This window comes from Rhinopithecus bieti, unplaced genomic scaffold (genome assembly GCF_001698545.2).
Source record: "Rhinopithecus bieti isolate Rb0 unplaced genomic scaffold, ASM169854v2 scaffold_5019, whole genome shotgun sequence".
In the NCBI taxonomy this organism is placed as follows: domain Eukaryota; kingdom Metazoa; phylum Chordata; class Mammalia; order Primates; family Cercopithecidae; genus Rhinopithecus; species Rhinopithecus bieti.
In genome coordinates this window covers 375,857-389,430 of record NW_016804585.1, presented here as the reverse complement: position 1 = coordinate 389,430, position 13,574 = coordinate 375,857, and the positions used below count along the sequence as shown (strand labels likewise).

The window sequence follows — 13,574 nt, the reverse complement described above, 5'->3', positions numbered from 1 at the left end:
AAAAAAAAAAAAAAAAAAAAAAAAAGGAGAGAAAAGAAAAGAAAAGAAAAGAAATAGGAAAGCAGAAGAACAAGAACAAAGAATGGTGAGAGGTCAGTAGTGTTGAGGACTACAAAGAAGTTGGGGAGAGTGGCATACAAAAAGGCATTGAATCTAGGAATCAGAAGACTATGGTTGGTGATATTCAACGGCGCAGATTCAGTGAATTGTGGAGGCAGAAGCCATATTATGGAGAATTCTGAGGCCTTTTTGAGGCTGTAGAGGCAGTAAGTATAGCTTACCTGTGTCTTGTTTCTTTTTTTGAGACCGAGTCTTGCTCTGTCACCCAGGCTGGAGTGCAATGGTGCGATCTCGGCTCACTGCAACCTCCGTATCCCAGGTTCAAGCGATTCTCCTGCCTCAGCCTCCCAAGTAGCTGGGACTATAGGCGTGCACCACCATGCCCAGCTAATTTTTTGTATTTTCAGTAGAGATGGGGTTTCACTGTGTTGGCCAGGATAGTCTCGATCTCCTGACCTCGTGATCCACCCACCTCGGCCTCCCAGAGTGCTGGGATTACAGGTGTGAGCCACTGCGCCTAGCCCACCTGTGTCTTAAATCTGTCTAGAAAGGATTGTTGAGGCCAGGCGCGGTGGCTAATGCCTGTAATTCCAGCACTTTGGGAGGCCAAGGTGGGTGGATCACGAGGTTAGGGGTTCAAGACCAGCCTGGTCAAGATGGTGAACCCCTGTCTCTACTAAAAAAAAAAAAAAAAAAAAAAATAGCCAGGCATGGTGGTGGGCACCTGTAATCCCAGCTACTCAGGAGCCTGAGGCAGGAGAATCGCTTGAACCTGGGAGGCAGAGCTTGCAGTGAGCCGAGATCGTACCACTGCACTCTAGCCTGGGCGACAGAGTGAGACTCTGTCTCAAAAAAAAAAAAAAAAAAAAAAAAAAAGGAATGTTGAGAGAGGATGAATTTAGGTATGATGTGATGAAAGGTGAAACCAAATTGCAGAAGGAAAGGAAAAGAGGAGTTGGCACCTAGAGAGCCTGAAGACATAGAGTTGATAGATCTTGGAGATCGATTTGATGTGGAGATTGAAAGAGAAAAGGTTCCACAGTTTCACGACTTGGAGACTGGAAGAAAGGTGATGCCATTTGTCAACAAAAATAAGTCATAAATTAGAAGCAAGTTTGGGTTCAATGATGACAAATTTGACTTTAGACACATTCATTAGTATTTTCTAATAGAATTTTCTAAGTAGAACACCCCTTTTCTCTGCTCCAATAAGTCTTTCAGGGAATGGGATGAATCCCTTCATTAGAGCAGGCTTGTGCCTTTCCTGGTTTTGGTGGACTGTATTTGGAGGCTAAGTACTAAGCCTAATATCTCTCAGGAATCTCATTCATACCTTAGATTTTAATTTATTTTATTTTATCCTTTTTGAGCTGGCGTCTGCGCCCAGGCTGGAGTGCAGTGGTGCAGTATCAGGTCACTGCAACCTCCACCTCCCAGGTTGAAGCAATTCTCCTGCCTCAGCCTCCCCAGTAGCTAGGAGCCACCATGCCCAGCTAATTTTTTGTTTTAGTGGAGACGGGGTTTCGCCCTGTTGACCAGGCTGGTCTCAAACTCCTGACCTCAAGTGATCCACCTGCCTTGGCTTCCCAAAGTGCTAGGATTACAGACGAGAGCCACCATGCCTGGCCAACAATTTATTATGACTTACCTTGATAAGGTAACAGAGTTGAATATTAGAATAAATTAGAATCTGGTTGGGCGCGGTGGCTCAGGCCTGTAATCCCAGCACTTTGGGAGGCCGAGGCGGGTGGATCAGTTGACGTCAGGAGTTCGAGACCAGCCTGGCCAACATGGCGAAACCCGGTCTCCACTAAAAATGCAAAAATCAGCTGGGCGTGGTGGCATGTGCCTGTAATCCCAGCTACTTGGGTGGCTGAGGCAGGAGAATCACTTGAACCTGGGAAGCAGAGATTGCAGGGAGCAGATCGTGCCACTGCACTCCAGACTGGGCAATGGAGCAAGACTATGTCTCAAAAAATAAAATAGAATAAAATTAAAATAAATTGCTAATCTCCAGTAACCAAGCAGAGAGGTCATCAAAGTCATTCATCTAAAACTGGTAAGACTCCAAAGGCAAAACAGCAACTATGTAAGCCCAGAGGACTTCTCTAATACCCTGTCCCTGTGTCCTTATGTCCCTGGGTCTCAAATACTGTCTTCCTTGCTCTACAGCTGACTCCTGAAGGGCTAAAGCTAAGATCTGCTTTTGAGCCAGGATGGTGTAGTATTGACTTCCAGGTCAGACCAACTAAAGCCAAAATCCTGAGGGAAAGGAGCAGCTCTCTTATGTCCTCTGTTTTCAGAAAGACCCAGCACATTGATCTTACTACATTTTAAAGTTCAGTGACCATGGAGTGTGGCCTGAGTCTGGTCATGTTCACATTTTCTAACCAAAATGGAAAGAATCCTTTTCTGCTGGCCTTTTCTAGCTGCTGTTTTTGGTTTTCAGTAGCTGAAATTTTCCGTTGAGGTTCTTTTAAACGCCTACATGCAAACTGAAGCGCACTCAAGCTTTGGTGGGATATTACCCGCAGCTGGAGTGATGGAGGAAGGGAGGCGGGTACAAGCCTCAGGTGCATCCTTCTCTTAAAAAAATTAAAAAAAAAAAACACTTAAGCAAACAAATTCCATTTGAAAGCAGGGAAGACCTATCCAGAGAAAGAAGGAAGTGAACCTCTTTCCAAGTAGGAAACAGATATCATTTCTTATATAACCCAGATCCATAGGGTGGGCAAATTTGAAACATGTTGGACTTATCCTACAGTCCTACTTCTTTGCTAGTCAAAGAGTGAAACGTTGTGAACCGTGAACTGTGGTAGGAAGCAGTGGAACGGTGTGGCAGCCCTGGCTCCTCTGATGGTGGTTAGGCCCTGTCTTGCTCTATTAAGCAAACACAGTTAATATAGATGAAAGGTAACCTTGATAGAAGTGAAAATTGAAACTTGGGTTCAAGGTAGCAAGCCAGGCACAGCTGCAGTTGTACTTCCTCCTGTGTGGCAAGAGGAGCAACACTTACTGATGTTTTTTGGAAGGGATGTAGTTTTTTAAAATATCTTTTTTTCAGAGTGTTTTGGGTTTTAACATTTACACCATTGATGGGAGGGTGTGGAATATAGTTGGTAAGAATCCACTTAGGCCCTATATGTCTAGTGCGTGAGGTCAAATCCTAGTAATTCATAGTTCAAGGTTAGGTTTTGCGTTCTAATCACACCTCTGCCAGTAACTGGACATGTAACCTTCGACGAATGACTGAAAACGTCTCTGCTCCCAGATTTCCTCATCTGAGAAACAAGAGGGTTGGATTAGATGACCTTTAAATTCCCTTCCAGCCCTCACTCCATTGATTTGTGATTCCTCATGGGGAGGTACAACTTTCGATTTCTAAGGACCAATGTTGAAAAAGTAAGCATTAATGTAGCATGTTTTATATATGACAACTCCCTTACAAATGTTTATTATTCTTACATCAGGCAAATTTTTAGGTTTTACTAGTGTCAGTGCAAGTACATAAATTTGCTTCTTTATTATGTTCTTCATATTTTTCCCACGTTCTTCATATGTTCTTAGACTCTTCATGAAGAGTATGATAGCTGTTCTTTTAAATTTCATTTATTTACATTGCAGCTCTTAAGACAGTACTTGGTCAGCCAACTCACTTGAGCCAGTCCCTCCTCTCCTATCCAGTCCTATTACACAATCCTTGAGTCCTTGAGTTTAGTCCTCCCTAACTTGGGACCTACGGGTCCTTCCCCTTATTTAGATTGAGCCCCATTTACCTGTGTCAATGAAACTAACTCCTTAGGTTATATGAAAGAATAACTTTTCCTTTTGTCTTTCTCAACACTATTTCATTAGTACTGACAGCTTCCTCTACAGTCAGTGTTGTGCCTTTATCAGCTCCAAGAGAGACAGAGATAAGATGTGTTTTAGCAATTCATATACGTGGAGGGGGAAGAGGCAAAGCGTGGCTTAAAATTAGAAAACCTACGTTAACTATTCAACTCTTAATCTGAATGGCTTACATTGCATGCATTTGAAGGATTCAAACAGTATTTTCTCCTTGAAACCTAAGAGTACATCACCTTGCCTTTTTAACTGCAGCCACCAAAAACAGTACTAGATCTGAGAACCCTTCCTCTCCCCTAGTACTGGAGAAGAGTTGCTCAATATTTGTTTCATGGCCACTTTGAGCAAACTTAGCTAAAATCTATTATCTGTAATTTTCTGGATAGCCTAAAACACTATCGTCTGTTTTTATGTGTAAGTATGTGTGTTTTCCTCTAACTGTGGTTCTGAATTTAAATAACGTGCGGTCATGCTAATGGTGCCTTCTTGTTTTGTAGAGGTATAATGTTTTGTTAGCTTCATTTGGTATTTAATTGTCAGTTGTGGGTCTCTGCTGTTTGAGCTGCTTTGATAGCTTCAAATACAGTCATTGTTCATTTCTTGCATTTTCTTCCCTGCAGATGATTCAATGAAAGTGAAAGATGAATACAGTGAAAGAGACGAGAATGTTTTAAAGCCAGAGCCCATGGGAAATGCAGAAGAGCCTGAAATCCCTTACAGCTATTCAAGAGAATATAATGAATATGAAAACATTAAGTTGGAGAGACATGTTGTCTCATTTGATAGTAGCAGGCCAACCAGTGGAAAGATGAACTGTGATGTGTGTGGATTATCCTGCATCAGCTTCAATGTCTTAATGGTTCATAAGCGAAGCCATACTGGTAAATAGTCTGCTTTTTCATTCTTCTGAAAACTATCCTAATGCAGCCATGTGAGAAATGAAGTGGTGGAATTTGGAACTTTTGGTTACTTTCATTGATTTTTGCTATAATGCTGATGTGTCTCTCTCTCTCTGCATTGCCATTTACTCAGTGCTTTTTATTCCTGCCTCACCATGCATCTGGCAAACATATTGCAAATGCTATGAATAAAAAAAGACTGTAGAGAGCACAGTGTTCTAGGTCAATCAAATACTTTTTCTTCAGTTTCTAAGTAGGAGTTGAATTGTGTGATTTGCTTCTTAGCCATCTTTCATATATTTTGCATAACATTTTAATAAGAGCAAATCTTCTTATTGTATTGGGTTCAAATTTGGTAAATGAAAAGACATAGTTTTTATTTCCAGTTTAAAATAATGTATCTTCAGACAATAAACAGGCAGTCTATAGAAATGCATACAAACACAACCACTGCACTTGAGCCAGTCGATTTCATTCCGCATCTCATATGAAGACTTTAAAAAGGAGAATTACTAGCCCTCAGCACCTTGTAAGGACTTTAGTTTCTGGCTCTTTTTTCGAAAGAGATTAAATTTAAAAGGAATACTAAAAAATTAGCCAGGCATGATGGCAAACAGTTGTAGTCCCAGCTATTCTAAAGGCTGAGGTAACAGGCTCACTTGAACCCAGGAGGTCAAGGCTTCAGTGAGCCATGATGGGACCATTGCACTCCAGCCTGAGCAACAGAGCAAGAAGACCCTGTCTCAAAAAAAGAAAAAGAAAAAAGGAATACCAAGTAATATAAAAAACTTAGATCTAGAAAGCACTTCTAGAGCTACTCTTGTTTCTTTGCTCTGATTCAATATGATACCTAAAATAGCCTTGCTAGTGGGTGCTTTTTCTCTTCTAAAGAGGAGATTTCATAAGTAAGTCTTAGGCTTGCCTTGAAATGCAGCTCCAAACTGATCTCAATGTGAACAGTAACTGTCTAAAAGATGAGCTTTTGCCCTAGGCATCTAATCTGTGCATATGTTTCTCCCCTTGCCTGTGATCAGAAATCTCCTTTTTTGTCATTTTTAAAGGTGAACGCCCATTCCAGTGTAATCAGTGTGGGGCATCTTTTACTCAGAAAGGTAACCTCCTCCGCCACATTAAACTGCACACAGGGGAAAAACCTTTTAAGTGTCACCTCTGCAACTATGCATGCCAAAGAAGAGATGCGCTCACAGGGCATCTTAGGACACATTCTGGTAAGTGAGAGAAATGAGCACTCCATGTCTAGGAACTGCACTCCTCAGAGTCCAATGTGGAAACTAGAAAGAGTTAAGTAGGAAGGTTTCAATCTGTCGTTCTTGTTCTGAAGGGTTACAACAGCAGAGACCTCTAGGGCTAATTACACTGCCATTAAGGCATTAATTGCTCTCCGTCTGCCTCAGTGGAGATGATCATCTCCTCGCCATCCTCGCACCCCTGGAGAACAACACAGTCAGATAGGAAGAGCCCACCCTATAAAAAATGTCTTCTTAATTTTTGTGAGAAAATTATAGCCGTGAGTATTTTCTTCTGGTAAACTTTATTAGATTGTTTTCCTAACACACACACTCTTTCCATTCAAAAGACGAAACAAGCAAATGATGTACAATTTGTAAATTATGAAAACTGTAATTTGGATATAAATCATTGTTTGGTGGCTACTTTTGGCCATTCAGGATAAATTTCTTAAATCCAACTTTCCTCTTGATCGGCCCACTTTTTAAATCAACATGAGGTCTCACTATGTTTCTCAGGCTGGTCTCAAACTTCTGAGCTCGGGCATTCCTCCCACTTTGGCCTCCCGAAGTGCTGGGATTACAGGCATGAGCCACCATGCCCAGCCAGCCTACTTATTTTAAATCTCTAAAAGATGAACAACAGTAAGGATTTGGAAAAAGCTATGTGCTGTCTTGATGTTTTACTCCTTATTTTGACCAAGATAATACTTTTTTTTTTTTTCAAGATTTAGAATTTCCTTCCTAGAAAATAAGACTGAGTTTATTTTCAAATTTGGGACCTCATGTTTCTTGATGTTACTCTCTGCAAATTTTAATTGGAAGAAAAGGTTTGGTTTTCAATGTCAGTTCACATTCTATTGCTTTGATAAAAACCTAGGCCCAAACTCAAAAATTGTATAATTCAATCCACTAGGGGGATAAAGAAGTCAGCCCCAACAAAACCACCATGAGAGATCATAACTGTTGGGCAAAATGAAGGTTTCTCTCTTTTACAACTTCATTTTTCAAAGTAATGAATTAAGATGGAGTTTGGTTTTGAAAAAATTAGAATAGTTCTCTACTGTTGCCTTTTCAAGTAAAAACCAATAGTAGCTTTTAAAGGACAGATTCCAAGAGAACCCATTTATGCAGAAAACGTAACATTTTTAGCCCTAGCAAACCCTGCATTTGTTTTTAATTTAGGATTCCATAAGGGATCTTTAGTGCTTTAAATCCCAAAGCCTCTGTTTTAAACCAGGAGCAAGAGGAGTTAGAAAATAAAATTTTAAGCCCTAAAAACTGACAAAGCATGGAGTTATATTTTATCAAAATCAGAAAGACCAGCTTGCACAGATAGTGAAGGTTATTTACTTACAGATTTCAAGCAAATAAAAGCATTGGGAAGAGTTCTGCAGAATAAAGATTTGCATGAACGTATGGATGAAAGTTTTCTTCATCTAGACATTTAGGAGAAGTCATGTTTACCAAATCATTTTTATTCTTTTTCGTTCTTTCTTTCTTTTTTTTTTTCTGATGACATAGTCTTGCTCTGTTGCCCAGCGGGAAGTTTGCAGTGCGTGGACTGGGCCACTGAACCTTCTGCTCCCAGGTTCAAGCAATTCTCCTGCCCTCAGCCTCCCTAGGTAGCGGGATTATTATATGGCCTACACGACGCCAAGCTAATTTGTTTGTTTCTTGTTGTTTGAGGACAAGAGGTCTCACTCGTCGCCCAGCTGGAATGCAGTGGCGTGATCTCAGCTCACCTCACTGCAACCTCCGCCTCCCAGGTTCAAGTGAGTCTTCTGCCTCAGCCTTCTGAGTGGCTGGGACTACAGGTGCGCACCATCATGCCTAGCTAAGTTTTGTATTTTAGTAGAGATGGGGATTCGCCACATTGGCCAGGTTGGTCTCGAACTCCTGACCTTGTGATCCGCCTGCCTTGGCCTCCAAAAGTGGTGGGATTACAGGCATGAGCCACTGTGCCTGGCTAATTTTTGTATTTGTAGAAGAGATGGGGTTTTGCCATGTTGGGCAGGCTGGTCTCAAACCCCTGACCTTAGGTGATCCACCCACTTTGGCCTCCCAAAGTGCTGGGATTACAGGTGTGAGCCACTGCGCCTGGCCTATTTTTATTTCTGTTATTCAAAAATATCCTGGCTGGGTGCAATGGCTCACACCTGTAATCCTCTCACTTTGGGAGACCAGAGTGGCCTTTGGGAGGCCAAGGCTTCACCTGAGCCTGTGAAGTTGGGTCTGTCGCGAGCTGTGATTGAGCCACTGCACCCCAGCCTGGGTGATGGAGTGAGACCCTGTCTCAAAAACAAAAAACCAAAAAAGTCCTTAATTAGCTCAGTTTTTATTGTTTTAGCCTAGGCTTTGCTATAGCCACGTGGCAAGGATGAACTAAATTTATCCAAATATGTCAATGTTATGAAAAGGCCATCAGTTTCTCTAACTCCCACAAACTACAGCAATCTCTACTTACAGCCAGATGGATGTCCACACTAAGGAATCCTGTCCTGTTTCATTGCTTATACCACATCAACCTCCTTGAAGAATAAAAGGGCCCTATTTTGTTTTTCCCAAAGAAAACAAGATTTGACCTGGAGCCAAAACACTATGCTAAATAGTAATCACTAAATCCAAATTCTTCCATTTGTGATAGGAGGCGACCCTTTCAAAGAATACTCTGACATAATGATTAATCATAGACCATAACCTTATTTAAGCTTACCAAATTTAAAATATAGATTCAAAAGTATCCAAATACTCTGGCTTCACTCAGCAGTCTCATTTCTAGTGAACAGTTGTCACAGAGCCCCAATACCTGACCTGTATGGAACCCCTGAGGGTCACTGAGTGTGCCTTATGTTCTCCTTCTAGTGGAGAAACCCTACAAATGTGAGTTTTGTGGAAGAAGTTACAAGCAGAGAAGTTCCCTTGAGGAGCACAAGGAGCGCTGCCGTACATTTCTTCAGAGCACTGACCCGGGAGACACTGGTGAGTTCACGCAACACACATTTAGCGAGCATCTGCTGTCCTAGGTGGTGAGATACAGTAGTAAGTAAAAAGACTCGTGGAATTTATATTTTACTGGGGACAGACAGATTATAAAGAAAGTAAATGAGCAAACTATAAGTTGAGAGATTAGAGGCTGGTAAGTGCTATTGAGAAAAATGAAGCAGTTACCGAGGAGCGAGGGTGAGAATCAGGGTAGGCTTTGATGAGGTGACATTTTAACAGGCTTCTTAACAGGGTGAGCGAGCCCTGCAGGTAACTAGGGAACAGCAAGAGCAAAGGCCCTGGGGCACAAATTTGAAGAAGTGTACATAGTCCTGTGTGTGCGAGTAATGGGACCTGAAGCCAGAGAGGAAACGGGAAACCAGATCTTATCAGGCCTTGCAGGCTATTGTAAAGGCTTTGGCTTTTACTCTGAGTGAAATTGAAAATCTTTAGAGGGTTTTGTACAAAGAAGTGACATCATTGGCCTTCTTATTTGAAAGAATCACTCTACTTGCTTTTGAGAAGAGATTGTATTTGGGGCAAGGTTGAAAATTGGGGGATCCAGTTAGGAGGCCATTGCAATAATTCAAGCAAGAAAAAATTATGTGTTGTTAGTGGTAGAGGTGGTGAGAAGTATTGTAATTCTCTGTATATTTAAAGGTAGAGTCAACAAGATTTCCTAACAGATTGATAAAGAATGGAGTTGTCAAAAAATGGCAAAAATTGAGGGTAGAGGAGGTTGGGGAGTGTCTAGGGAAGACTCAGTTAAAACTACAAGGATTTTCTTTGCCCAATTTATGTCCTTGTCTACTCATATGATTTATTGTGATGCTTCTATTTGGCTTTGGGGATTGCTTGTTTTATTCAGCGATTTGAATTAGATGCCTACTGGCAATTGGTTCAAACACTAGATGTTCTTCTATATCTCAATTGTGGTTTTATTTCCTTTTCATTCTTTAGTTGAAACAGCCTGAAACTTTTTTGTGTCACATCTCTGCAGCTGTCTTTTGTCCCATTGAGTTGGCTGTCAGCCTGGTTCTGCAGCTTGGGTTGTCTGACATTTTTATTTGGTAACTTGAACCAATTGCTTATTTAGAATAGGTACAAACCCTCATGGGATTTAGTGTTGGACAGCAATTGTTGCAGTTGAGTAGTTTGAATAGCCTAAAACAGAAATATTACAAAAATATCAAAGAAATAACGTGAAACTCAGGAAAAATGGGGTAGAAATGACTACTTAAACTGCCCTCATTTTGAGTAAGAGGAAACTTTTGTTTTAGATAAAACCTATTGTATAATGTTAGGAGCTGGCCAACTGAATTCTGTTGGCTTGCAGTGCTTCTGCTTTTTATCCTAATGGCATCTTTGGTTTTATCAAGGAGTCGGATTTCTAACTTGATAAAGGAAATCCAACTTATTTGGATAAAGCTTATCCAAATAAAAAGAAATGTTTACTCCCTTACAAAAAACAAACAGGTCAGACACAGAGGCACACACCTGTAGTCCTAGCTACTAAGGAGGCTGAGGCAAGAGGATTGCTTGAGGCTAGGAGCTCAAGGCCAGCCTGGGCAACAAAGCAAGACACCATCTCTAAAAATAATAATAAAATAAAAGAAAACCTAATATTTGGGTTTTGACATCTTCTTCTCTTTGTTTTGTTTTGCTTTTATCTGAGTCTGCTTGCTAGGAAAGGTTTCGACATCTTAAGTGACATGCTTCATGGCAGTCAGGCAGTACTTGCTCAAGGACGGAATGTAGGCATCTCTACTTGCAGTTCTGTATTTCAGACAATAAGCAAAGATTCTACTGTAAGAGATTCCCAAGCTATGAAAATCTATCATATTCCAAGTAGAATCACTAATATTTAAAGCTAGAATGAAAGAGAGCATCTGACCCTAATTCTTCATTTTAGAGATGACAAGACTGAGACTCACCCAAAATTCAGTGACCTACTTAAAATTCACCAGAACTTTAGTTGTTTTGTGATTAGTCATATTTTAATTTTAAAATTTGAGATATAACTCACATACTATAAAATTTACCTTTTTAAAGTGCACATTTCAATAATTTTAGTATATTCACAAAGTTGTACAACCATCACCACTATCTAATTTCAGAACATTATCACCATCCGCAAAAGCAGTGCTGTGCCCATTAGCAGTCAGTCCGTATTCCCCCTTCCTCTAGAGCCTGGCAGTCACCAATCTACTTTCTATCTCTATGGATTTGCCTGTTCCGGACATTTCACATAAATGGAATCATACAATATGTGGCCTTTTGTGTTGGCTTCTTTTACTTAGCATAATATTTTTGAGGCATTTATATATGCTGAGGCATTTATCAGTACTTCATTCCTTTTTATGGCTGGATAATATTCCATTGTTTGGATTTGGCACTTTCCATTATCCATTCATCAGCTAATGGACATTTGGGTCCTTTACACCTTTTCCACTTTTTGGCTTGATTAGCTATATTTCTTAAAGGTTATATGTTATCTGGTTTGCAAAAGAAATATAGTAACACACACACTAATAGACACACGCATATATGCATATATGTGTGTCCTGATTCTCCTGGAAGGAGGGGGGGAAATCAGAAAACTACACTCTATAAAGAGTAAGTTCAAAATTATTGATTTTGAAGTAAGGTCACCACCTTACTTCCCATTTCACCACCTTTTTTAGGAATTTCAAATAAGGAAAAGTATCAAAAGTAATATTTTGGATATTCTCAGTGATATTAGGTGATTCAGGAAATGCTGAAATACAGAGGTTGAGTTAATTTGCATTTCATAGGGTGGTTTGGTGGATGTGTGCACCATACTTTAAGTCTCAGCAAAAACAGATAAAGGGTTAACTAAGTCAGCAAGTTTTGATTTTTTTTTTCAAACAAATACGTTGTAATGGTGGTTTCAGGTTATAAATGTGTAAATTCACAGCTTAATCAAGTTACTGCGTCTCAGTTCATACATTATTCTTTTATATTTCAAATAGTTCCTGTAATTTTTCCTGAGGCCAAAATTTACAGAATATTTAATCCAACATAAGCCAATTCTTTAACTATTTTGCACCCTTCCATGTATGGTTTCCATTTTTGTTTCCTTCTTAGAATTGGGAGTCCACTGTGGACATGGGGTTCCATTCTGGGCCTGAGCAGTGTAGCACATCTTATGCCTCATCCCTCACTTGTAAAGAGATGATGCTTCATTGCCATTGTGCCTGCAGCACTCATTCTTCAAGTGCTTATTGTAAATCAAAGTGCAGCGTAGTGTGAGAGCCAAGCCTGTGGACAAACCTGCCCTCAAGGGGACGCAGGACTTTCTGGAAGCAAGCAGGTGGATAAAAAGGCCTTGGAGTGAAGACCTGCCTGCAAAAAAAATGCAGGTATTGGGCAACAGGACTTCTGGCCTTGCTAATCATTTCTTTTATCCAGATAGCACTTGTGTTCTCTATGTGCCAGGCTCCGTATCAAAGCTGTTTGTAAAGATGAGTTAAGGTTAAGCCCCTACACTTTAAGGATTTACAATTCTGGCCGGGCACGGTGGCTCACTCCTGTAATCCTAACACTTTGAGAGGCCGAGGTGGGCAGATCACAAGGTCAAGAGATGGAGACCAGCCTGGCCAGTGTGGTGAAACCCTGTCTCTACTAAAAACACAAAAATTAGCTGGTGGTGCTCGCCTGTAGTCCTAGCTACTCAGGAGGGAGGCTGAGGCAGAAGAATCGCTTGAATCCGGGAGGTGGAGGTTGCAGTGAGCTGAGATCATGCCACTGTACTCCAGCCTGGCAACAGAGCAAGACTCCATCTCAAAAAAATAAATAAATAAAATAAAATTTAAATTTAAAAAAAAGTCACAAGTGATATTTAGTCCAAGTTTCTACACCAGGCATCACAAGTGACACCATCAAAATATTCCAATTCTGTCTTAATGGAGTATATATGAAAAGAAGGAAAAATACAGAAGACCATGGACTGCATTTTCTCATTAGCTTGATTATTATTTCAGAAAGAGACTAACAGCTGGTATAGAGATTCATTTAGCCTCATTTCACACAAATTATGAATACTTGGAGCAGGAAATATTTTTGTGTAACAATGAGTTCTAGCAATAGTAATATTTTTAAGTAATTGAATAATCACATCTATTTATGAATCTAGGACTCCAAACCTTTCATCTTCGATAGCTCTTCAAGCTAATACAAGCATGAGGGCTTCAGAATAAACTTATATTTTTACCAACTTAGCAGACCAAAGAAAATGTTTAAAAATTTTTACGTTTGCTTCCCAGCACTTTGGGAGGCCAAGGCGGGTGGATCACAAGGTCAAGAGATCGAGACCATCCTGGCTAACACGGTGAAACCCCGTCTCTACTCAACATATAAAAAAAAATTAGCCGGGCGTGGTGGCGGGCACCTGTAGTCCCAGCTACTCGGGAGGCTGAGGCAGGAGAAAGGCGTGAACCCGGGAGGCAGAGGTTGCAGTGAGCCAAGATTGCGCCACTGCACTCCAGCCTGGGCCACAGAGCGAGACTCCATCTCA

General features: G+C 40.7%; 1 protein-coding gene across 1 annotated transcript in view; it reads left to right on the top strand.

The window, feature by feature from the left end:
• The window catches only part of IKZF3 (IKAROS family zinc finger 3), a 99,544-nt gene that overhangs the window by 66,536 nt on the left and 19,434 nt on the right, over positions 1-13,574 (top strand). Inside the window, exons 4-6 of the mRNA XM_017869260.1 lie at positions 4,527-4,787; positions 5,867-6,034; positions 8,918-9,034. Coding sequence (XP_017724749.1) covers positions 4,527-4,787; positions 5,867-6,034; positions 8,918-9,034 — 546 coding nt within the window. The remainder of the gene's footprint in view (positions 1-4,526; positions 4,788-5,866; positions 6,035-8,917; positions 9,035-13,574) is intronic.